The sequence below is a fragment of the Hyperoodon ampullatus genome (genome assembly GCF_949752795.1).
Source record: "Hyperoodon ampullatus genome assembly, chromosome: 5".
NCBI lineage: Eukaryota > Metazoa > Chordata > Mammalia > Artiodactyla > Ziphiidae > Hyperoodon > Hyperoodon ampullatus.
The window spans coordinates 111765540-111791548 of record NC_136918.1 but is presented as its reverse complement, the minus strand read 5'-3'; the positions used below and the strand labels follow the sequence as shown (position 1 = coordinate 111791548).

Below are 26009 nucleotides of genomic sequence, written 5' to 3'. Positions count from 1 at the left end.
TATTCATTAATCTAATGCATTAACTCCTTCAAGACCAAGCTTAAAATACATCTCTTTCCATAATCATTCCCTAACTAACCATTCAACCTGTGACCTTTATTCTTTTCCATCTTTCCAGCTTCCTAAGACTCTATCTCTAATCCTTGTCCTCTCTCCCTGTCATCTTCTTTCTTGGGTCCCCTCTTAGCCCCATTAATATTTAACCAAAAATGAAAGGAACTAACAAATATAAAAAAGAAACAACCACATATTCTATTTACTTATTCTTACTTTCCTGTTATAAACCTCTCAAAAAAAAAATAAGCTTCTTCTTCTACTCCCTTACCAGCCACAGAATGCTCAAGTGACTCATTTGTTTATGGTGAGTTTTCTCCAAATGGACAATAAATTCAAAGTGCAGGCATTTTGTCTTTTATTTCTTCACATACATCCAGGGAAAACAGTGCAATACGTCGAGTGCAGAAAATATAAAACTAAATATGTGCTAACTAAGATATTAAGAAAGAAAAAGAGTAAAATCTGATAAATTAATGTGGAGCACGCTCAAAATAGAAGGAAACACTCACACTTTCTACCTCACCCACCCTCTAGGCAAACAGAGTTATGCTAAATATTGCTAGAAAGACTGCTTTGGAAATTTACAGATTTATTTTGTGTTTCCTGCCAACATTCTAGAGAGCTTCAGAAAAAAAACAAAAGAAAAATGATCTCCTCTACAGAGGAAGACCATTTCCTAGTATGTTATTTAGGTTCATTAACATTCCTGGTGTATTTTGCAAACACAGAATTATAAGCTCTGCGATAAAGGAAAGTGCATCTAATTCTGCCTACACATTCTCCCACAATTAGATGTTTCAGGGTCTTAAAGGTTGATTAAGTTGAACCAGGTAACAAATGAAGTGAGTAAAGGATTTTCTGTGGGTCATAGAGAAGAAAATCTTTATCACATATAATAATATGTAAAGACACCACAAGCTAGAAATAATCAGTCTGACCAAAATTTTATAATCATGGCATACGATAAGAATGTAATACTCAACCGAGGCCCCAGAATTATAAAATATTCTTCTATCCGGTAGATGTATTTTTTTCTTCTTTCTTTTAAATACGGGGGTTTAAGAAGTATAATCAAAATAACAAACCTACCAAACTTCTGTTAAAATAACTAACAGCAAAGGAATACAAAAAGTATTAACAGAGAAAGACAGAAAAGGAGGCAACAAGAGAACAGAAATTTCAGCAAATTTCTGGAACTTAGAAAGTAGTTGGAGTGGTAAGGAACTAAGTAGACAGGAAAAAATTAAAATCTGCTATTGCAGAGGAAGAACCTGAAGAGAGCTGGTCAGTTTGCTTCACAGAAGCCCTAGGAAACTCGGCATCTGGAGACTTCTAGTACTATGGCAGAAGGTAAGATGCAGTGTTAAACAAGGGCACTGTAGGCTCTTCAGCAGAGCCTTTCCCTAACCCATACAGATAAACATGTATTCCTACAAAATGCCACCTCTCAGCCCTCAAATGGGAGATCAGAGGTTCACTCTCTGAAAAACACTGAACTAGGAAGGCTCCAAGTTCAGAGACAATGAGCATAGCAAATGGCAGATGTGAATCATATGGTTAAAAATAGGGGGATTCAGTCTTACTGAAAGCTGGGACCCTTATCTACTTTCCCTGTCCTTATGCATGGATGCCAGTAGCCACATAAAACTTCCTCCACTCCATACCCTTTCCACCCACACTTTGTAAGAGACTGGAAGATTCACCTCTGGAAAAACTAAATGACCCCAGAGAAAAACTTTCACTTCTTTCCATCAATATAAAGGCTGTCTCACTTTCCGACTACCCAACAGTGAAGATCACCAGGAACAAAGCACACCAGAAACAGAATTTTCAATTGTCTTTTCCTAACTCATTCTAAAATATGATTATATTACCATGGATCACCAGGCATTTCAAGACAGCCTGCAACACAAAAGACAAGGGACTAAAAAAAAAAAAAAAAAAACCAAACAAAAAAAAAAACAGGAAAAGAAAATCTGAAAGAAACAGTGAGCAGGTGGGGGAACAAGAAGAAAACTTGGGGAAAAAATAAAACATCTATAATACTTTCAAAAAGATAAAACTATCTTTGAATATTTAACAATGACAGAATCTACACAAAAGGCAGACAACACAGGCATGTTATTAGAAATGTTTTTAATGTGATTACTAAAATAATGCAGTTGGAAGATAACTTCTCAAAATGGAACAGAAAGTCAAAATGATGGGGAACTTGACAAAAAGATAAGAAAATCTAGGAGATTCAATATCCAAATACTAGAATATCCTAAAACAGTTAATAAAAAATGTGGAGAGAAGGAAATAGATGAAGAAATGACACAATAAAATAGTCCAGAAATAAAGGATAAAGTGCTTATGAGATTAACCTTCTTAAGCAAATATGTAGATACTAATTTTTCAACATGCCACATCCCTGCCCAATGGCATCCTTCTGCCTAGCAATCTCATTCTAGCTCTCAATAACTAGTTTCACTTTATGTAATCAATCTGATCTCTTATTCTCTAAAATGCAAACTCTTTCCACAAACTTTCTATCTCCTTTCTATTCTCAGGGAAGGTCACTTCAATACTCAGCACCCTGAAAAATGGAGACAATAGTCCCCACACAAAAAAGCAAAAGCAATTATGGTATAAAATAACTTGTTAGACCTGAGACAAGGCTCAAGTTCTACTTCCTCTGTATCACGATTTTTTTTCCTTTTCCTCTCTGTGAACCCTTAGCTTGACCAGCAGTGTAACACAATGGTTAGGACCATGGACTTTGCTATTAGACAAGCCTGAATTCAAGTCCAGGCAATACCATCTACTTAACCTCTCTAAACGTCAGTGTACTCGTCTATGAAATGAATATATAATAACAGTATTTTATCTCACAGTGTTACCATGAGGATTAAATTAAATATGAATGTAAAATAATCTCTAATTTCTTTCATGTGTCTCATCTGAGAAAACTGCAAATGTAGGGATTAAGTTCCGTGACCCTTTTCTACCAATCAATTGTATAACATCTAAATATAATTCAGAAAGCAATATGATCTGCTCTGAACCAAACTGTGCCCCCCACCAAGTTCATACGTTGAAGCCCTAACCCCACTGTGATGGTAGTTGGAGACAGGACATTTGGGAGATAACTAGGTTTAAATGAGGTCATGAGCATGGGGCCTGATGATAGGATTAGTGCCATGTGAGTGCCATCTGTAAGCGAGGAAAAGAACTCACCGGAACTCAACCATGCTGGCTGATCTCAGACTTCCAGCCTCCAGAACTGTGAGAAATTAAATTTCTGTCGTTTAAGCCACCCACAGTATGGTATTTTGTTATCGTAGCTCTAGATGATTAACACATGATCCTTCAAAAAGGTTAAAAGTCTGGTATCAAAAAACCTTTATCCTAGTCCATTTTGTTACTGATTTGGCAAGGAGAAGTTAAAGTACATAAACATCCTAAACACTTAAAAGAAGACAATTTTAATTTCCATTGCTAGTCATATGGATATTAATAGGAATGATTTTTTAAAAAAAGAAGAAAATGGAAATCAGAAGAAAAGAAAGGAATTCTTCAGTTTGCCCCCAACCCACCTTTCAAGTTCACTTTCCCCAACCTCTCACTTTTCCTGATGTGGGGTCTTTCACTGACCTCCTCACCTTATTACTTTACTTTTTAAATATTTTGTTTGGTAAACTCACTTAAAAACATAGAAAAGAGACATTTACGTGACCATATAAGCAATGGGGTATCTTCTTCCAAAATGTTCAATTGAAAAGACCAGGTATTTTGCAAAGAAAATAAAGCTATTATTTCAATGGTAGGTAATATTCTTTTTTGAGAATGGTTACCAGATAATTCGTAAGAAAAACATCCACAGGTGAGTTATAAAGGTCAACCCCTTGTGGAGTGAAATAAATTTTCAAGTTCAATTTAAGACAAGATTTTTAATTACCAAGGTAGACTACCTAGGGACAATTTCAGATTGAAGGCCAAAAACTTTAAGTTAGTTGATTTTTAATAGAGAATTTAACCCCAGCCCCCCCAAAGAAAATCTGATAAATCATTTCCCATAAGTGAAAAACTAATTATATCACCATATTAACATTATAATAGCATGTAAATATTTCCTCAAAATTTGAAACACCTAAACACTATGAGTGATACTTTGGGCCTAAATTTCCAGTAAATTTATCCTCACTGAAATCTTTAGAGAATAATAATGAAGAAAGATTACACAACAGTTGATTGATATTTTTTGAATGTTTACTTTAGATATAGATTTTTTTAAGTAAAAAGGTAAAAGATGCTTTAAAAAATTTTTTGTTATTATTTTATTTCATCCAGGTCAAATGAATTTATGAAAAAAAGCATAGTATAGTACATAGCATAGTGTTTAAAGCACCTTAGTCCATTTGGGCTGCTATAACAAAATATCAGGGACTGAGTGGCTTACAAACAACAGAAATTGATTTCTCACAGTTCTGGAAGTTGGAAGTTCAAGATCAGCTGCCAGCATGCTCTGGTGTGGGCTCTTCTCCAGGTTGTAGAGTTCTTGTTGTATCTTCATGGGGTGAAAGGGGCTAGGGTTCTCCCTGGAGTTTCTTTTTAAAGCCACTAATCCTATTTGAAGGGCTATACGCTCATGATTTATGCACCTCTCAAAGCCCTATGTACTAGTACCATCACATCAGGAATTAGTATCTCAACATATGATTTGGGGGGAGGACACAAACATTCAGACCATAGGAGAAAATATAAAAGTTTTAGAGTTGGGTGGGAGAGGCAAATGCCTATAATTATTAACTGTATATATTAATAAGCATTCATTCCTAGTAATCATTTTTTCCCAATGTATAAAAACAACACATGCAAATTAATTCATTCACTGTATGTAACAAAACAGAAAGAGACTCGTGGATATAGAGAACAAACTAGTGGTTACCAGTAGGGAGAGGATAGGAGGGAGGGGGAAAATAGAAGTATGGGATTAAGAGATACAAAATACTACTTATAAAATAGATAAGCAACACGGATATATTCCATAGCACAAGGAAATATAACCATTGTTTTGTAATAAACTTAAATGGAATATAATCTATAAAAATACTGAATCACTATGTTGTACACCTGAAACTAATATAATATTGTAAATCAACTATACTTCAATTTTAAAAACTGTAAAAAATTAATTAATTCACCTGCCATTTAATGCAAAGAGTAGGTAATGGAGCCCATAAAATTTTCTAATTTAAGAAGACAAAAAAATTTCTGCAGCACTTTAAAAAACTGGAAATTTCAATTCTTAAAAACAAAATATAACAAAACAAATGGCCAAAAGACCTAAAGCAACAATGAAATCAGTACTATAATAGTAGCCTTGCTTCACAGTTTCCTAAAATCAGGACTTACAGACCATAGAAAAATCAAGCTCTATGGTTTATTCCTTCAAAGATTGGGCCTAAAAATGGCTTTAACAGTCAATAAACGTTTTTTGATTGCCTACTCTGTGCCAGGCACTCTTCTAAGAACTGAAAACATACAGTATTAGCAAACAGAACAGCAAAGGCCCCTGCTCTCATGAAGCTTATACTGACTTGGAAAAGGAATTATATATATTAAATTTAAATCCCTCTTATTGTATACTGTAGCTACTTTTTCTCCTTTTCACTTCAGATTTAGGAGAACCTTGGCTGCTATCCCATATAAAAATGTCTCTTTATTCCAGACAATATGCTCTTCTGGTAACTTTGTGTGGCAATATTTCAGTATTTTCAGGAACACTTATAATTTCATTATTTGTAAAAAACTGCAAAACAAACATACAACACATTTTTTAGTTTAAATATACTTTAAGTAGCTCTGGCTAATATTGTTAAATAACAAATGCCAATAAAAATATAATTCAGTTACAGAATCTATCATGAAAAACGCTATAAATGCTATCACACATCCAAGGAAGGGAAAGAGATACAAGGGACATGGAAATATTATATAATTATATGATCATGGGCTAAAATCAAGTAAATGTTAAAGGATTTAGATTGCCTCTCATGTAATCAAATCTGTGATAGGTAATCCAGACTTTGGGACACATCCTTCAAGCCTCCCTTGAGGAGACAGAGGAGGGCAGCTGTGTTGGCTCTGCACACCATAAATGCAGAGCTGCATGGTCAGCCAAAGCAGAGGGGAAGTAGAGGACAGGCAGGCCCCTAGGCTAATCCAAGGAGAACAGGAGAAGCAACAGCCCTGATGTCAAAGAGCAGAAAGAGATCAAGAAAATCATATCCCCAAAAGGCATGGGTCTCCAATACAGCCTCCCACATTTATGTGGCTCATCACAAAGTCAATTATACCAAGTCTGTCTCTACAGGTAAAAATTCTCTGCCTGGCCGACTTGAAGACAGGTTTCATTTTTTTTTTTTAATCAAACTTTCTGTTTTCCAGACTAAACTTTTGCATTTATTCAGTGATCCTTCTATAACGTTTCCAAAGTTGATAATAATACAACTAGTTAAGTTCAGTACCTTACCAACCAAACAATTCCAGTCTAACACATTTCAATTTGTGATAACTTCTCTTAAATTTTCCTCTATTTAAAAATTTACACTGTTTCTCCCATAATTATCATGCATCAGTTTACATTTTAATAGTTTAAATCAAACTTTTCAAACAGGACAAAAAGAAAATAGTAAGTTCAAATGAAAACAAGAGGGAGGAAAGTACCTTTAATTTGGATCCATGAGGTACTAGGACAGATCTATTCTGCTTTGGTGGGATATACAGCTCCCATTTTCCAAAATCCACTTTTTTATATGGGTATGCAAATGGATTCCAATCATCTGAAAAAATAAAGATGATCAATTAACAATAGCATTATAGGACTAATACTCAATAAATTTCAATCAAAGTATAATATACTGCCTACCTATACAGAATCAAATTGCCTAAAAAACATTGTTTTCTAAGGTACTAAACAAAATACTTTACAAGTCATTTAGAAAAAGCAGGTTATGCTTAACTTATTTTTTTAAAAACATATTTGAAAGTTTGCCTTTTGCAAACTTTAAAGATTACAAACACATTTTCCATTGTACTTTCAACTCTATTACTTCTATCAATAAATAGAATGATGGGTCCTTTTTTAAGAAACACCATCAACAAAGGGAGATAATATGAAAAAAATAGAAACACATTCTAGGCAACTAGATAAAATACATGTTATGTTAGAAAAAAAATGGTGAAAAATTATTAAAATCATACACGTACATACACGTACATACAAAACCTTAAGGAAAAGCCTGATAAATTTGACTACAAAAATTATAGACATATCTTCATACATAGATAGATAGATAGACAGAATGACAAGACAAGCTACCAACTGGGAGAATACATTTGTAATGAACATACCAAGAAAGAGCATCCAAAATATATCAAGATTTATAAATCAATGAGAAAAAAAAAAGACCAATAGAAAAATCAACAAAGATATTCAGGGGAGGACATATGAATGGTCAGTAAACATACATAATGATGCTCAAGCTCACTCATAATTAAGGAAACACAGATTAAAACAACAGTGAGATGTCACTTCCCACCCACTGGATTAGCAAAAATTAAAAGTTTGAAAATATCAAGTAGTCAGCAAGGATACAAAATAACACTGCAGGAGAGGGTACAAAGTGGTAAAACAATTTGGCATTACATAGCAAAGTTGAAGCTATGTTAACTCTGGGGTCTAACAATCCTACTCCTAGGTAATACCCTAGGGAAATTCTCACAAATGATCACAAGAAAATATTCAAAGATGTTCACTGAAGAATTGCTTGCAATAGCAAAAAATGGAAGCCATTGAAAGTTAAATCAGCCACAAAATGGGTAAATACATCATGGTGTAATTAAACAGGATGTTATATAATACTATAAACTGACTGGATTAAATATTCAATATATAGGAATAGGTAAAACATTAAAGTTCACTTTAAAGGTGTATAGAAATACCATTAATGTAAAGTTCAAAAAATATGCAAAATAGTATTATATAACATTGATACATACATATGTAGTAAAAATATCAAAAGAAAAATAAGAATGACAAACATCAAATTCTATTGTGATTTCCACTGGGTAGAGGAAAGGGAACACAGGAAGTTTTAATAATATCTGTAATGTTTTATTTTTTAAGGTAGGTGGTGTACACAGAGATGCTTATTACATTTTCCCCTATTTGTTTATGCCTAAAATATTTCTCTGTTTAAAAAAAATTTAAGCCCCTGTGATGCTATGCACTATAGTGCTATGAAATTAGGTTCTCAATTAAGGAGATAAGAAAAACACCAAGAAGCTTGTTTTATGCTATGATTTCTTCTTTTAGACACCAATACTTTCACCACATTAGCCTTAAGGTTTTTCACTCTCAGCCAGTCTGACTGTTACGGGTAGAGTGGGGGTAAGAAACAACATGTAAATAAAGGTCCTGCTAAACATTTTTCTACTCCCCATCAGAAGACAATCTGAAAATATCTAAAGGCGATTTTATCTTCAGGAACAGCTCAACAAGCTCCGTGTTACTATATTCTCCTGCCCGTAAAACATCAAATATATCTCACCTGTTTATGATGTGACATTCCTTTACCAAAGTAAAGAATTTAGGGCATAATTAGAGAGAAGGAAAAAAGCTTGAATATGAGGATCTAGGTAGTGTAACACTTTATACATTTACTGAATTTCTTTTTAAGCTAATCATTTAAGACAATTAATAAAATTAAGACAAGTGGCAGATCTTTTCCTGGTTAGTTAGATTTGAAAATAAAGGGTAGAATTCATTAGTTCATTCATTCATTCATTCATTCATTAAATATGTACTGAGTGGTTAATGTAGGCCCTGCTCTATGCCAAACTGAAAATTAGGGTTCAGAATGACATTCAGATTTCATCCAGAAAAGGTTAAACTGAGTAACAGTACACCAAAACAAACGGTAAAATATATAATATAGGGTCCTCTAAACATTCAACTATAAATAAGACTGTTACTATGAAAGTGAAACTTCAATTATATGGGAAATTTTCTTACGCAGATTTACTTAAAAGCTGTTTTCAATAATGTAAAAATAAATGTGGTTTTGAATATTAGTTTTTGAATATCCGCTGAAATAGTTCTTCAGCTTGCAGTCACTTGAGTTTTAAGATCTGTTTAAACAGGTAATATTTTAATATTTGTATAAAGAAAAATATTTTTACTGAATCACATTTCTCCTTTCATAGTGTCTTAGAGACACTAACATACATGCTGATTATTTCTAATCCTACACTGTAAAAAATGTTTTTTCTATCATTTTCAAGAGCTTCATTTCATTAGCACACCTCCTCTTCATGGAAATCCTGGTGTTAACTTCTACTACACGTACATTTTTCTTGCTGAGTTCCAATCTTCAAAGAAAAATTTGGAACATCTTCACATATGCTCCCAAAGAAAATCCATCTACCAACCATCATAAGCAATGTAGAATATACTAAAGGTTTCATAAGGGAGAGAGAGGGGAAGGTTTGCAAGGGGCGTACATACATGAAACAACTTGAGATTTTTGCATTGGACAGCTGTCTCCCACATAAATCCCTCTTCAGCCACACCACCACCAGTCTTTTATCTCCTTGATTCCTTCTCCAATCAGTGTTCAGCCCTGAATTTTCCTTACTCTTACCACTTTATTAAATACTATTGCTTCTTTCCATTTGAAAGATGGGCACCAACCAAACTAACCACTTCTACTGTACTGCAGGCATATGAAAGACTTTATTCTAATAAAACCAGTTTATCCCTAAAATTTTTTTCTAAAAATAGCTAATAAGATGAGCTTTATTCTATAGGATACAGATATCTAAGGTCCAGGAACAGAATAGTCAGAAAAATCATTGGATTTGGATCTGTTCTCATAAACTTAACATTAAGTCCTTAGTTAAGAAAGAAGGAACTACCATTAAGGTATTTAGGTATGACTGTGGGAACTAATCGTGGAAGTACACAATTAAAAATAAGTAAATAAAAATTAAACATCCAATGATTGGTGTAAAAATATTAAACAAAAGTGAATGTTTTGTTTTTAAATGGAATTTTTTTTAGAAAAACACAGAAGGCAAAATAATAAGAGATCAAAGATATATTTTGGGGCAATTTTTTTTTTTTTTTTTTTTTTTTTTTTTTTTGTGGTACACGGGCCTCTCACTGTTGTGGCCTCTCCCATTGAGGAGCACAGGCTCCGGACGCACAGGCTCAGCGGCCATGGCTCACGGGCCCAGCCACTCCATGGCATGTGGGATCTTCCCGGGACCGGGGCACGAACCCATGTCCCCTGCATCGGCAGGCGGACTCTCAACCACTGCGCCACCAGGGAAGCCAGGGAATTTAAGTCTTAAGTGTCATGAGACTTTATTCCTGAAAATAACTGAAAGTAAAGTAATATTAATAATGATAAATGGTTCTAAGGCATATTAGATATATCTAAAGTGCATACTTTTAGAGCCAGATTACTCATTTTTCATTTTAATCCTCCATGACTTTATATCCTGAATCTACAAGATAGAATTAATTTTAATTAAGTACTTAATGCAAATAGTTTGTATCTCTATGTAGGCCTCAGGACAGGACCAAAAATATCCTATCACCACCTGTGACAATTATTTGTTTCTCTATCACACACAGAACTACTTATTGGGAGTTCTGTAGTTCAGTGATTCTCAAGCTTTAGTTCACATCAGAATCACTTGTTAAAGCAGATTGGGCTGATTAAAACAGACTGTTGGGCTCCACCCTCAGAGGTTTTTGATTCAATATATCTGAAATATGGCCTAATAATCTGCATGTCTGAGTCCCTATGTGATGTTGATGATGCTCGCTGAGGGACCATGTTGAGAATCAACTTCCTGCCTCGACGGCTACTTCAGGTGTTCTCTGCTCATAGCTTTGTGAGTGATGTTCTAGATTAGATTAGATTTATAGATTACCAAATAATGTTCCAAGTCAGTAGCTCAAGGAAATTCTGAAATAGAAATTATCACTAATAATCCCTCAAGGCAAATATTACTCACATGAAATTTAGGATTTAGAATTTGGGATTCACTAGGGTTGTAGAGCCTAGAAGGATGACCAGTGAGATGAAGATTACAGAACAGACCTGAGATATTAAGGAATCTGAATGTGTCAGTGTGAGGAAACAAAAATTTACAATTTGAACATTAAAAGATAACATATATTAAGACCAATATTCAATATACTGCTATAGCTGTCTACAGAAAATGTTTCTTATAATATTCTCACCAATAGATTGCATGGTTAAAAAGTACAGGCCACTTTGATCAGAAAATGGATATAAATTAGAAGGCTTCTACCTAGAAAAGTAACATTAAAATTTTTAAATGTTAACATTTTAACTCAACTTCCTTTCTGTGTGTCATTTCCTGCCATAACCTAGACACTGCTAGGCTTAAGGATGAGGTACCCCTAAAGCAATGTGTGCTTTTTATTTTAGTCTTGGTGTTTTAAGAACATGTTTCCTGCTTGCATAAATTATTTTATTAAAACATTTTCTAAGACTTTCGATGATTATCAAGTTTGAATAACCTGACACAGTTTAAAAGCAAACATTTAAATAAGTATTTTATTACTAACAGGCTGAAATTCATCATCATATTTTATAATGCAAAAGATTCTATTTTTCCATAGACTCAAAACCAGCAGACAAATTTAAATCGAGATATGGAAAAGAAACGATGTGTGATGCACAGTTTAACATGAACTGCAAACACACATTCGGCACAGGTGATCAAACGTTAACTAAGGTCACTGCATCAGGCACACAGACTCTGTATTATCTCAAGCCCAACAACCTTTCTTTTTCTAATGTAAATCCTCACATAAAATTCTTAAATGTCAGCCTCCTTCAAATATTCCCAAACTCTTTAATGCACAGTAAAGTAATTCTCTTCATCAGGACTTAGCCACCTCACTTCTGTAGAGTTTCTGAGCTTAATATATATATTCCTTACGCATGGTTGAAATGGTCCCAACTTACTATGTAGACCCACACCTTTGATGAAGATGCCAATGTGCTGAAAAATGTGGTCCGTACTTGGGTCAACCTCTGCCATAAGCAGGCTTCACTGAGCTAGTGAAGTAAGGTCCCTGTTGGATGTGGCAGATCTAATATCAGATCTAATACAAGACCAGTACTGGCCTATATGGCAGATGTCAGTCACCTCCTATCTGAGTCGATATCCCTTACATCATGTTATTAAATATTTGGAATATCACCTCCTTAAAACAAGTAAACACCCTACCTCATCATACAATGTTGTTTACTTGTTTCAAGCTTCATATCATTCAGAGTTTACATAGATTTATAATGCAAAGTTGGCTGGTCATGATGGAAGTTTTGGGACTTCTCTCATGTCAAGGAAGCATCCAGTCTGTTTCCAAGAAGTCATAAGATCCAGAACAGGAACCTCCTATGGCATTGCCCTTAACCAGAATTATGGAAGGACCACACAATTTTTGGAGGTGGAGAACAGCAGTCCTGACATATAACCCTGTGCTTTTTGATAACCTTCTCTTTTTCCCCTCCAGATAATTCTTCTCCTCAGAAGGTTACTTGAGAATCATCAAATTTCTGCTGGAAGATAGTACCCTGGAAATAACCTTATGACCTCCAGCATTACTTCTTAGGGAAAACTGCTCTTAAAATACATTAGTTTAGGAGAGCTGTGGTTTTCAAGAACAAAATCTAGAGTATGTCAGAATGCCACTAACTTCAGAACCAATGGGGTGCTAATATAGTTTTAAAGAACAATATGCTCAGTCCTATGATATGCAGCTTTCTGGAAATTAGGAAACAAATTAAATAACCTAGAGTTTCACTCAGAAACTTCTTAAAGGCATGCATAGAAGAAACGTTCTCCGTGACCAAAAAAAAAAGTGTGGCAAAAGTGACTTTAAATAGAATTAACTATGTGTCTTTATTATAGGAATAGTATCTATATTATGATACTTTTATGAAAGAAAGGGGGTGGTAAATGAATATACAGTTGGCCCTCCATATCAGAGAGTTCCATATCCACAGATTCAACCAAACACGAATCAAAAATATTGGGGGGAAAATTCCAGAAAGTTCCAAAAAGCAAAACTTGACTTTACTATGTACTGCCAAATATTTACATAGCATTTACTTTGTATTTACAACTATTTACATAGCATTTACATGGTATTAAGTATTATAAGTAATCTAGAGATGATTTAAAGAATACACGAGGATGTGCGTAAGTTATATGCAATACTACATCATTTTATATAAGGGACTTGAGCATCCTCAGATTTTGGTATTTGCAGGTGGGGGAGGTCCCAGAACCAATCCACCAAAGACTGAAGGATGACTGTATGTAGTCACCTATGATTTCAAAAAGCATGAAAATAGAACCCAAAAAGTGAAGAGAAATGATTATGTATATGAAGAGGGAAAACACAGATTAGTTTTGTAGGATTGTACCTTGCTTTATTTTTTATTTATTTATTTTTTTTTTTGCGGTACGCGGGCCTCTCACTGTTGTGGCCTCTCCCGTTGCGGAGCACAGGCTCCGGACGCGCAGGCTCAGCGGCCATGGTGCATGGGGCCAGCCGCTCCGCGGCATGTGGGATCTTCCCGGACCGGGGCATGAACTCGTGTTCCCTGCATCGGCAGGCTGACTCTCAACCACTGCGCCACCAGGGAAGCCCTGTACCTTGCTTTATGTTGACTATAAGACCAGGTAAACAATTCATAAAATTAGAAAATTAAATGTCAAAAAGAGGGGAAAATAAGAAAAAAAAAGTCTCTTAAAATGGAAACAAACTGAACCTGTGTGATGGAATTTGCAGATGGGGACTTTGGGAGGTAGTTAGGTTATGAGGGTAGAATCATCATGAATGGGGTTAGTGTCTTTATAAAAGAAATCCCAGAGAGATCACTCCTGCATTCCACCAGGTGAGGATTTCACAAAGAAAGGACTGCAGTCCATGAATCAGGAAGAGAGCCCTCATCAGATACTGAATCTGCTGGCACTTTGATCTTGGACTTCCCAGTCTCCAGAACTGTGAGAAATCAATTTATTTTGTTTATAAGACACCCAGCCTGTAGTTTTTTGTTATAGCACCCTGAACAGACTAAGACAAAGCTCATCTACTTTTCCGTATAATAGGAAATTTCCATAACAAAATTGTAAAAACTATGTTATGAGGTCTCTGTGAACAAATACTTGTCCAAATCTCTTTCCTTGTTATCAATTGTAAAAAGTGATCTTATCAGCCAAAGAGTGTAAGATATTAATTTATTTACAGTTTTAAACACAGATTAACAAACTGCTTTCTGGACAAGCAGTTGCAGTTCATACTCCCACCAGCAGCATATGAGAATTGTCAACTATCCATATCCTCATCAACACTGGAGATTATCCTTTTAATAACAATGCATACCTGCCTTGTTCAACCAGGGTTCGCTAAGAGAATTAAGTTCTAGTGCCCTATGGATCCATTGTATGCAATAAATTAACTTCTCTTCAATGCATCTTAGAATAGTACCTGTATGTACTACACTTGGAAGAATTTAGAAAACAGACATTCAAATAATTTTCTGTGTTCTGTGGATCAGATTCGGAACCAGCATGAGAAAAGTTTCCTCTCCTTATTGTCCTAGCTGTAACAGATAGCTTTGATACACAGTGTTTTCATTTCTTTTCAAAGCAGGTTATAATGATAACTTCTTATATTCTCTTTAATCCTATTTTTATTTGGGAGAAATTGAGTAGTGGGTATTTTATTTTAAACTTTTTCATTTAGTTCTAGTTTTATTGAACTGAATATAATAATGTGGTGTCCTTTATGGTCTAATACAGTGGTAACCAATCCAGTTATTTATTTACCAATCTTTTTATTTTTAGCAGTATAAACCATTCAATTATCCCTAAATAGATTTTATGAAGGACTCCAGAACAGAAACTATACAAAACATGTAAAAAAGCAAAGCTTCTTTGCTTGAAGTGCCCCTACCTACCTAAACCCTCATCCTCACCTCTTTCTCTCCCTCTCAGAGCCTACCACTCAGAACTCAGTTATAAAAAGTGCTCCAGTGTATGATCTACCTTTGCAGATCTTCCATAGATGCTTAAAATATGTCATTTCTTTTTTTTTAATTCTCCATTTAATTTTAGTTTACTTCATCCACGACAAGTTAAGAATATGTTAAATTATATCATGATGATTGGTTCTGAAAATTTATTCAATTTCTAACAATTCTTGCCATCTACACTTGACCAAGAGTAAATGTTATTTGGGACTTAAGGATAAAAGCATTTATCACTGCTGTGACTTATATTACTGATCACTGTGCCATTTTATCTGGTTTGTTTTTGGTCTGGATTTGACTCCTTTTATTTTATAATCTTTCAGTGACAGTAAAGCAGAGAGAAACTAATGGTTAAAGCCAAGAAGAGGTACATTATGTGCTTAGAAAGAATGCAGAACAGGACAAAATAGGAAGGGGAAAGAATGGGAGAGAGGTACTAATGCAATATGGTCAATCATCAGAGGAAGGCATCCCATGTGCCAGGAAGGGTTCTCAATTATGTTTTAACTGGCTAGTACATTGAACTGTATCCCTCCATGTCAGCAAACATCTGGAGCTTAGTTGGAGGACTCTTACAGCACATACTCCAGTTTATCCATTATATCACTATTGACTTCAATTTAATCTATTTATGACTCCCCCGAAGTCATAAATTTTATTTGACTTTAGGACTCTTCTCTACACCCTAAAACACAATCTTTCATCTTAAGATGTTCCACTTGAACCAGTCCCTGTTGTGAGGGCATGGGAGGGGCCTATAGTAATCAGGAAAGCAATTATATAGATCTCTCTGCTAACCCTATAGCCTTATGAAAATATTTCATTGAAAGTAAAATAATCTTTTCTAACATGGCTAGCAATGTAACAGAAGTAAACCCATGTGTCAGTGTCAATTGATTTTCAACAAGGGTGACCAAGACCATTCAATGGGGGAAAAATAGTCTTTTCAACAAATAGTGCTAGGACAACTAGATCTCCACACACAAAAAGATATATTTGGACTCCTATCTTAAACCATATACAAAACTAACTCAAATGGATCAAGTACTTAAATGTAAGAGCTAAAACTATACAACTCAATATAAAACAGTGCTGACACCTTGGAAAACAGTCTGGGAGTTCCCCAAAATGCCAGAGTTACAATTTTGACCCAGCAATCCCACTCCTAGTTATAAACCCTAAAGAAATGAAAACATATGTCCACACAAAAACTTGTATATGAATGTTCATAGCAGCATTACTTATGATAGTCAAAAGGTGAAAACCACACAAATGCCCATCAACTAACAAATGAATATACAAAATGATGCATATCCATACAATGCAATATTATTTGGCTATAACAGTGAATGAAGTACTGATACATGCTATAAGATGGTAGCTTGAAAACATTATGCTAAGTGAAAAAAGCCAGTCACAAAAGACCACATATTATCTGATTCCATTTACATGAAAAATCCAGGATAAGAAAATTTATAGAGACAGAGTAAGTGGTTGCCTAAGCCTAGGGGAGGGATGGGAAGATTGTGAGATGATAGCTGAAGGGTACAGGGTTCCTTTGAGATAATGAAAATACTCTAAAATTCATTGTGGTTATGGTTGTAGAACTCTGTTTTAATATACTAAAAACCATGAAATTGTACACTTTAAGTAGGTTAGTTGTATGGTATGTGAATTGTATGTCAATAAAGCTGTTAAAAAATAAAAGTATTTTAAAGGTCAGGTAGCCGTTATCTGTTCATTTCTATTGAGCTTTTGTGCTAGACTAAAATCAGATTCTATCAGAGATATTGTAAAGGGAAAGACCACAAAGGGAGACACATATAAAAATTTAATACTGAAAAGATAGCTTGGTCAATAAGTAGACTAAAGAGTCTAGGTGGATAGTTGAAGACTTCTTTGAAGAGAAAATAATTAATTGTTTCAAGGCTTTGAAAAAGTAGAACAACTTGACCATATTAGAAGCTGGGGGAAAAATAGGCTTTTAAGCAAAGAAAAATGTATATCTTCTCCTTCTGGAGCCCAGATTTTTAGTAGTTTTGTGAGTGATTACCAACCGAACTGCTGCTGCTAATGTTAGAATTTACCTTGGACTCTGAAAGAGACCCATGAGGAACAGAAATCTAAAACTATCATACAATCCACTCCCTTACGAAGGAAGAAAAAAAAAGGTTTGAGCAGAGGCTGTCTCAAAACTAATGATATAGGAAGGGAGGGTTTTATTATGATAGAAGAACTAATGAAAGTCATTAACATAACAAAAAATAGGATGATTTGGTGACACTGATGGCAGCAGCCGTAGCTATGGACCATCCTGTGAGGAAAAGGTGTTTTGTTTTTTTCTTGTTCAAAGCTAATTTCTTGATTTTGTTCTTTCTTTTTGTCTGTTTTCAATTATTTTCTCACACTCTGAGGTTTTCAAACATTCTCTCTCTTCAGGCTCTTTACTCTCAGCATCCAAATATGATGAAGTGATGTATTTGCTAATTCTGAAGTAACATCAATGACAATGAAGAAAACCTCTCCTTTGGTCCAATTCATCCTTTGGTTCTCCTGCCACTGACAGCCCAATTGCTTGACTCCTATCTCCACTTTCTTATATCTCTTCATTCCCTAAAATATTTCTGAAATACTCTGGCAAAGGTCACCAGTGACCTCCAACTTTCCAATCCCAATTGTTCTTTTCAGACTTCAACTTATATGAGCTTTCAGTGACACTTGAAACTCTTGGTCACTCCACCTTCGGTGTCAGTTATACCCATCTCGGCTGGTTCTCTTAAACCACTCAGTGAAGATGGGGAGGAAAAAAAGGGAATGCACTTGAAAGGTATTTCAGAGTTAAAATTGATAAGAAGCAGTGTTTTAGTTATTAGGGGTGACAGACAGTGGTTACTTGGGTGGTTACTGAAAAAGGATAGGGAATACGGAAGTAGGAGAAAAGAGAATTTACAGGAACTGTAAATGGTCAACACCATCTATTACTGCAGAAAAGTCAAGTAAGGAAAAGATACCTAAATTGAGAGGATGGGATATTTAATGGGAGAACACATGTGACTGAGTGTACAATTATTTCTATTATTATTATTTCTATTACTTCTCTACCATATTTTTTTCTTACCACAAAAGAAAAGTGTACTCTCTGAAGAATAAAAACCAAAAAACATAAATAAAAAAGATACTGAAGCACTCATAAACCCAACCTCCTCTACACTAACACCTTACTTTAATATTTCTCATTTTTTTACTATATAGGTATTTATATGCACAGACATGTGCATTTCCATAATGTAAATTATATACAAAAGTATGTAAATACATATAAATTTTAAAACTTACAGTTTTGTTTTCTTTTCTACATACTATATGATCAGCATTACTCCTGTCAGTACATATTAATTTACAACAGTAGTTCCCCAACATGGCCGCTTTTAAAAGTTAGAAGTCAATAGACTCCACCCCAGGTCCTTGAATCAGATCCAGGAGTAGATCTGTACTTTTATAAAGCTTCCTAATTTTGTGCTATGAACACACAGGTTTAGTAACCAATAATCTACAATATCATTCTAGAAATCTGACAGCAAATTAAGGGAGGGATCTTCTTTAGTTTTCCAATTTATTTAAGGAAGGAAAGGAGTGAGCAACTTTATATACAGAGAAAAAGGAAGCAGCAAAGGGAGAGCCTGACAGGAGAAAGAGGTAAATAGAGAGATTTACCATGTTAAGGAAGAGAAGAGAAAATGATTCAATGCATATATTCGTGACATCAATTTCTTCTACTAACTTTTGAAAGCATGTGGGAAGGATGAATATAGATACAGAGGTATTTTTAGAGAAATGGTTTGGAAGTTGAAATATTCCTTTCTGCTGTCTTCTATCTTCTCTGAAAAGTAAGAGCAAGTATTATACTAATGGAAAATGAGGAGACAGTGAAATAAGGGATTATGCAGGGAGTGGTGAAACTGAAGTAGCTACGGTGGAAGATGTAAGAAAGACATGACTGGGGATGTGCAAGTGATTTCTGTAGAGTGTTAATGGCCATGAACCCACAGAAGCAGCAGTTCATATGGCTGTGTGATTTTCCTCATGGTGGCTAGAAGCTGTGCATGAACAGAGAAATTACACAATTTGATGCAAGCAACACTGCAGATTTACAGGGCGAGTGTGGTAGAAGGCTAATGTTCAAAGGAGATGAAACTTTCAGGAAGAGAGAGGTTGGAGAGCTTAGAGCAAGGGATCTAGAATAGATATCAATGACCATAGACACGTCAGAAAGCATCATGGATGGACCTAGAGGTCACATTCAGTCTGGAATAACTGGTATCATGGAGTCGAGAATAGGGAAATGCTGCTACAGCAATCTTTTTTTTTTTTTTTTTTTGTAGTTAAAAATAATGTATTGCACATTTGAAAGCTGCTACTTTCTTTTTTATTAGTTTCTGCTTTATAACAAAGTGAATCAGTCAAACATATACATCTATTCCCACATCCCTTCCCTCTGGCGTCTCCCTCCCTCCCACCCTCCCTATCCCACCCCTCCAGGTGGTCACAAAGCACCGAGCTGATCTCCCTGTGCTATGCGGCTGCTTCCCACTAACTACCTACATTACGTTTGGTACTGTATATATGTCCATGCCTCTCTCGCTTTGTCACAGCTTACCCTTCCCCCTCCCCATATCCTCAAGTCCATTCTCAAGTAGGTCTGTGTCTTTATTCCTGTTTTACCCCTACGTTCTTCATGACATTTTTTTCCCTTAAATTCCATATATATGTGTTAGCATATGGTATTTGTCTTTCTCTTTCTGACTTAGTTCACTCTGTATGACAGATTCTAGGTCTATCCACCTCATTACAAATAGCTCAGTTTCGTTTCTTTTTATGGCTGAGTAATATTCCATTGTATATATGTGCCACATCTTCTTTATCCATTCATCCAATGATGGACATTTAGGTTGTTTCCAGCTCCGGGCTATTGTGAATAGAGCTGCAAAGAACATTTTGGTACGTGTCTCTTTTTGAATTATGGTTTTCTCAGGGTATACGCCTAGTAGTGGGATTGCTGGGTAATATGGTAGTTCTATTTGTAGTTTCTTAAGGAACCTCCATACTGTTCTCCATAGTGGCTGTACCAATTCACATTCCCACCAGCAGTGCAAGAGTGTTCCCTTTTCTCCACATCCTCTCCAGCATTTATTGTTTCTAGATTTCTTGATGATGGCCATTCTGACTGGTGTGAGATGATATCTCATTGTAGTTTTTATTTGCATTTCTCTAATGATTAATGATGTTGAGCATTCTTTCATGTGTTTGTTGGCAGTCTGTATATCTTCTTTGGAGAAATGTCTAGTTAAGTCTTCTGCCCATTTTTGGATTGGGTTGTTTGTTTTTTTGCTATTGAGCTGCATGAGCTGCTTATAAATTTGGGAGATTAATCCTTTGTCAGTTGCTTCATTTGCAAATATTTTCTCCCATTCTGAGGGTTGTCTTTTGGTCTTGTTTATGGTTTCCTTTGCTGTGAAAAAGCTTTCAAGTTTCATTAGGTCCCATTTGTTTATTTTTGTTTTTATTTCCATTTCTCTAGGAGGTGGGCCCAAAGGGATCTTGCTGTGATTTATGTCATAGAGTGTTCTGCCTATGTTTTCCTCTAAGAGTTTGATAGCTTCTGGCCTTACATTTAGGTCTTTAATCCATTTTGAGCTTATTTTTGTGTATGGTGTTAGGGAATGATCTAATCTCACACTTTTACATGTCCCTGTCCACTTTTCCCAGCACAACTTATTGAAGAGGCTGTCCTTTCTCCACTGTACATTCCTGCCTCCTTTATCAAAGATAAGTTGACCATATGTGCGTGGGTTTATCTCTGGGCTTCCTATCCTGTTCCATTGATCTATCTTTCTGTTTTTGTGCCAGTACCACACTGTCTTAATTACTGTAGCTTTGTAGTATAGTCTGAAGTCAGGGAGCCTGATTCCTCCAGTTCCGTTTTTCGTTCTCAAGATTGCTTTGGCTATTCGGGGTCTTTTGTGTTTCCATACAAATTGTGAAATTTTTTGTTCTAGTTCTGTGAAAAATGCCAGTGGTAGTTTGATAGGGATTGCATTGAATCTGTAGATTGCTTTGGGTAGTAGAGTCATTTTCACAATATTGATTCTTCCAATCCAGGAGCATGGTATATCTCTCCATCTATTTGCATCATCTTTAATTTCTTTCATCAGTGTCTTATAATTTTCTGCATACAGGTCTTTTGTCTCCTTAGGTAGGTTTATTCCTAGATATTTTATTCTTTTTGTTGCAGTGGTAAATGGGAGTGTTTTCTTGATTTCACTTTCAGATTTTTCATCGTTAGTGTACAGGAATGCCAGAGATTTCTGTCCATTAATTTTGTATCCTGCTACTTTACCAAATTCATTGATTACCTCTAGTAGTTTTCTGGTAGCATTTTTAGGATTCTCTATGTATAGTATCATGTCATCTGCAAACAGTGGCAGCTTTACTTCTTCTTTTCCAATTTGGATTCCTTTTATTTCCTTTTCTTCTCTGATTGCTGTGGCTAAAACTTCCAAAACTAAGTTGAATAAGAGGGGTGAGAGTGGGCAGCCTTGTCTTGCTCCTGATCTTAGTGGAAATGGTTTCAGTTTTTCACCATTGAGGACGATGTTGGCTGTGGGTTTGTCATATATAGCCTTTATTATGTTGAGGAAAGTTCCCTCTATGCCTACTTTCTGCAGGGTTTTTATCATAAATCGGTGTTGAATTTTGTAGAAAGCTTTCTCTGCATCTATTGAGATTATCATATGGTTTTTCTCCTTCAGTTTGTTAAAATGGTGTATCACATTGATGGATTTGCGTATATTGAAGAATCCTTGCATTCCTGGAATAAACCCCACTTGATCATGGTGTATGATCTTTTTAATGTGCTGTTGGATTCTGTTTGCTAGTACTTTGTTGAGGATTTTTGCATCTATGTTCATCAGTGATATTGGCCTGTAGTTTTCTTTCTTTGTGACATGCTTGCCTGGTTTTGGTATCAAGGTGATGGGGGCCTCGTAGAATGAGTTTCGGAGTGCTCCTCCCTCTGCTATATTTTGGAAGAGTTTGAGAAGGATAGGTGTTAGCTCTTCTCTAAATGTTTGATAAAATTCGCCTGTGAAGCCATCTGGTCCAAGGCTTTTGTTTGTTGGAAGATTTTTAATCACAGTTTCAATTTCAGTGCTTGTGATTGGTCTATTAGTATTTTCTATTTCTTCCTGAGTCAGTCTTGGCAGGTTGTGCATTTCTAAGAATTTGTTCATTTCTTCCAGGTTGTCCATTTTATTGGCATAGAGTTGCTTGTAGTAATCTCTCATGGTCTTTTGTATTTCTGCAGTGTCAGTTGTTACTTCTCCTTTTTCATTTCTAATTCTATTGATTTGAGTCTTCTCCCTTTTTTTCTTGATGACTCTGGCTAATGGTTTATCAATTTTGCTTATCTTCTCAAAGAACCAGCTTTTAGTTTTATTGATCTTTGCTATCGTTTCCTTCATTTCTTTTTCATTTATTTCTGATCTGATCTTTATTATTTCTTTCCTTCTGCTAATTTTGGGGGTTTTTTGTTCTTCGTTCTCTAATTGCTTTAGGTGCAAGGTGAGGTTGTTTACTCGAGATGTTTCCTGTTTCTTAAGGTGGGATTGTATTGCTATAAACTTCCCCCTTAGAACTGCTTTTGCTGTGTCCCATAGGTTTTGGGTCATCATGTCTCCACTGTCAATTGTTTCTAGGTATTTTTTGATTTCCTCTTTGATTTCTTTAGTGATTACTTCGTTATTAAGTAGTGTATTGTTTAGCCTCCATGTGTTTATATTTTTTACAGATCTTTTCCCGTAATTGATGTCTAGTCTCATAGCATTGTGGTCGGAAAAGATACTTGATACAATTTCAATTTTCTTAATTTACCAAGGCTTGATTTGTGACCCAAGATATGATCTGTCCTGGAGAATGTTCCATGAGCACTTGAGAAAAATGTGTATTCTGTTATTTTTTTGATGGAATATCCTATAAATATCAATTAAGTCCATCTTGTTTAATGTATCATTTAAAGCTTGTGTTTCCTTCCTTATTTTCATTTTGGATGATCTGTCCATTGGTGAAAGTGGGGTGTTAAAGTCCCCTACTATGAGTGTGTTACTGTCAATTTCCCCTTTTATGTCTGTTATTATTTGCCTTATGTTTTGAGGTGCTCCTATGTTGGGTGCATAAATATTTACAATTGTTCTATCTTCTTCTTGGATCGATCCCTTGATCATTATGTAGTGTCCTTCTTTGTCTCTTCTAATAGTCTTTATTTTAAAGTCTATTTTGTCTGATATAAGAATTGCTACTCCAGCTTTCTTTTGATTTCCATTTGCATGGAATATCTTTTTCCATCCCCTTGCTTTCAATCTGTATGTGTCTCTAGGTCTAAAGTGGTTCTCTTGTAGACAGCATACATATGGGTCTTGTTTTTTTATCCATTCAGTGAATCTGTGTCTTTTGGTGGGAGCATTTAGTCCATGTACATTTAAGGTAATTATTGATCTGTATGTTCCTATTCCCATTTCCTTAATTGTTTTGGGTTTGTTATTGTAGGTCTTTTCCTTCTGCTGTGTTTCTTGCCTAGAGAAGTTCCTTTAGCATTTGTTGTAAAGCTGGTTTGGTGGTGCTGAACTGTCTCAGCTTTTGCTTGTCTGTAAAGGTTTTCATTTCTCCATCAAATCTGAATGAGATCCTTGCTGGGTAGAGTAATCTTGGTCGCAGGTTTTTCTCCTTCATCACTTTAAATATGTCCTGCCACTCCCTTCTAGCTTGTAGAGTTTCTGCTGAGAGATCAGCTGTTAACCTGATGGGGATTCCCTTGTGTGTTATTTGTTGTTTTGCTCTTGCTGCTTTTAATATGATTTCTTTGTGTTTAATTTTTGACAGTTTGATTAATATGTGTCTTGGCGTATTTCTCCTTGGATTTATTCTGTATGGGACTCTCTGTGCCTCCTGGACTTGATTAACTATTTCCTTTCCCATATTAGGGAAGTTTTCAACTATAATCTCTTCAAATATTTTCTCAGTCCCTTTCTTTTTCTCTTCTTCTTCTGGAACCCCTATAATTCGAATGTTGGTGCATTTAATGTTGTCCCAGAGGTCTCTGAGACTGTCCTCTGTTCTTTTCATTCGTTTTTCTTTATTCTGCTCTGCAGCAGTTATTTCCAGTATTTTATCTTCCACGTCACTTATATGTTCTTCTGCCTCAGTTATTCTGCTATTGATCCCATCTAGAGTATTTTTCATTTCATCTATCGTGTTTATAATCGATGCTTGATTCATCTTTAGTTCTTCTAGGTCCTTGTTAACTGTTTCTTGCATTTTGTCTATTCTATTTCCAAGATTTTGGATCTGGGAAATAGAATCTTGGATCATCTTTACTATCATTATTCTGAATTCTTTTTCAGGTAGACTTCCTATTACCTTTTCATTTGTTAGGTCTGGTAGGTTTTTATCTTGCTCCTTCACCTGCTGTGTGTTTTTCTGTCTTCTCATTTTGCTTATCTTACTGTGTTTGGGGACTCCTTTTTGCAGGCTGCAGATTCGTAGTTCCTGTTGTTTTTGGTGTCTGTCCCCAGTGGCTAAGGTTGTTTCAGTAGGTTGTGTAGGCTTCCTGGTGGGGGGGACTAGTGCCTGTGCTCTGGTGGTTGAGGCCTGATCTTTTCTTTCTGGTGGACAGGTCCACGTCTGGTGGTGTGTTTTGGGGTGCCTGTGGCCTTATTATGTTTTCAGGCAGCCTCTCTGCTAATGGGTAGGGTTGTGTTCCTGTCTTGCTAGTTGCTTGGCATAGGGTGACCAGCACTGTAGCTTGCTGGTCGTTGACTGAAGCTGGGTGCTGGTGTTGAGATGGAGATCTCTGGGAGATTTTCGCCGCTTGATATTATGTGGAGCTGGGAGGTCTCTTGTGGACCTGTGTCCTGAAGTTGGCTCTCCCACTTTAGAGGCACAGCACTGACTCCTGGCTGCAGCACCCAGAGCCTTTCATCTACCCGGCTCAGAATAAAAGGGAGAAAAAGTAGAAAGAAAGAATTAGTGGAAGAAGAAAGAGAGAAAAAAGAAAGAAGGAAAGAAAGGAAGGAAGGATGCATGGAAGAAAGAAAGAGAGGAGGGAGGGAGGAAGGTAAGAAAAAGAGAGAAAGGAAGAAAGAAGGGAGAGAGGGAGGAAGGAAAGCAAGCAAGAAAGAAAGACAGGAGGGAGGGAGGGAGGGAGGAAGGAAAGAAAGAAAGGAGGGGCAGAGAGAGGGAGGGAGGAAGGGATGGAGGAAAAAAGAAAGAGAGAAGAAAGTAAAATAGAATAAAGTAGGATAAAATATAGTAGCATTATTAAAGTAAAAACGTAATTAATCAAAAAAAAAAAAAACGGATGGATAGAACCCTGGGACAAGTGGTGGAAACAAAGCTATATAGAGAAAATCTCGCAGAGAAGCATACACATACACATTCACAAAAAGAGAACAGGGGGAAAAAATCGTAAATCTTGCTGTCAAAGTCCACCTCCTCAATTTGGGAAAATTCGTTGTAAAAAGAGGAAAAGGGGAAAAAATCTTAAATCTTGTCCTCAAAGTCCACCTCCTCAATTTGGGATGATTCGTTGTCTATTCATGTATTCCACAGATGCAGGGTACATCAAGTTGATTGTGGAGCTTTAATCCGCTGCTTCTGAGGCTGCACAGAGAGATTTCCCTGTCTCTTCTTTGTTCTTACAGCTCCCGGGTCTCAGCTTTGGATTTGGCCCCGCCTCTGCGTGTGGGTCGCCGGAGGGCGTCTGTT

At 35.8% G+C, this 26009-nt stretch overlaps 1 protein-coding gene across 1 annotated transcript in view; it reads right to left on the bottom strand.

Moving 5' to 3' along the window:
• GBE1 (1,4-alpha-glucan branching enzyme 1) overlaps positions 1-26009 on the bottom strand; it is a gene marked incomplete at both ends in the record, with an annotated part of 293082 nt that overhangs the window by 176126 nt on the left and 90947 nt on the right. The window contains one exon of the mRNA XM_079705465.1: positions 6769-6884. Within this exon, the coding sequence (XP_079561591.1) occupies positions 6769-6884 (116 nt within the window). The remainder of the gene's footprint in view (positions 1-6768; positions 6885-26009) is intronic.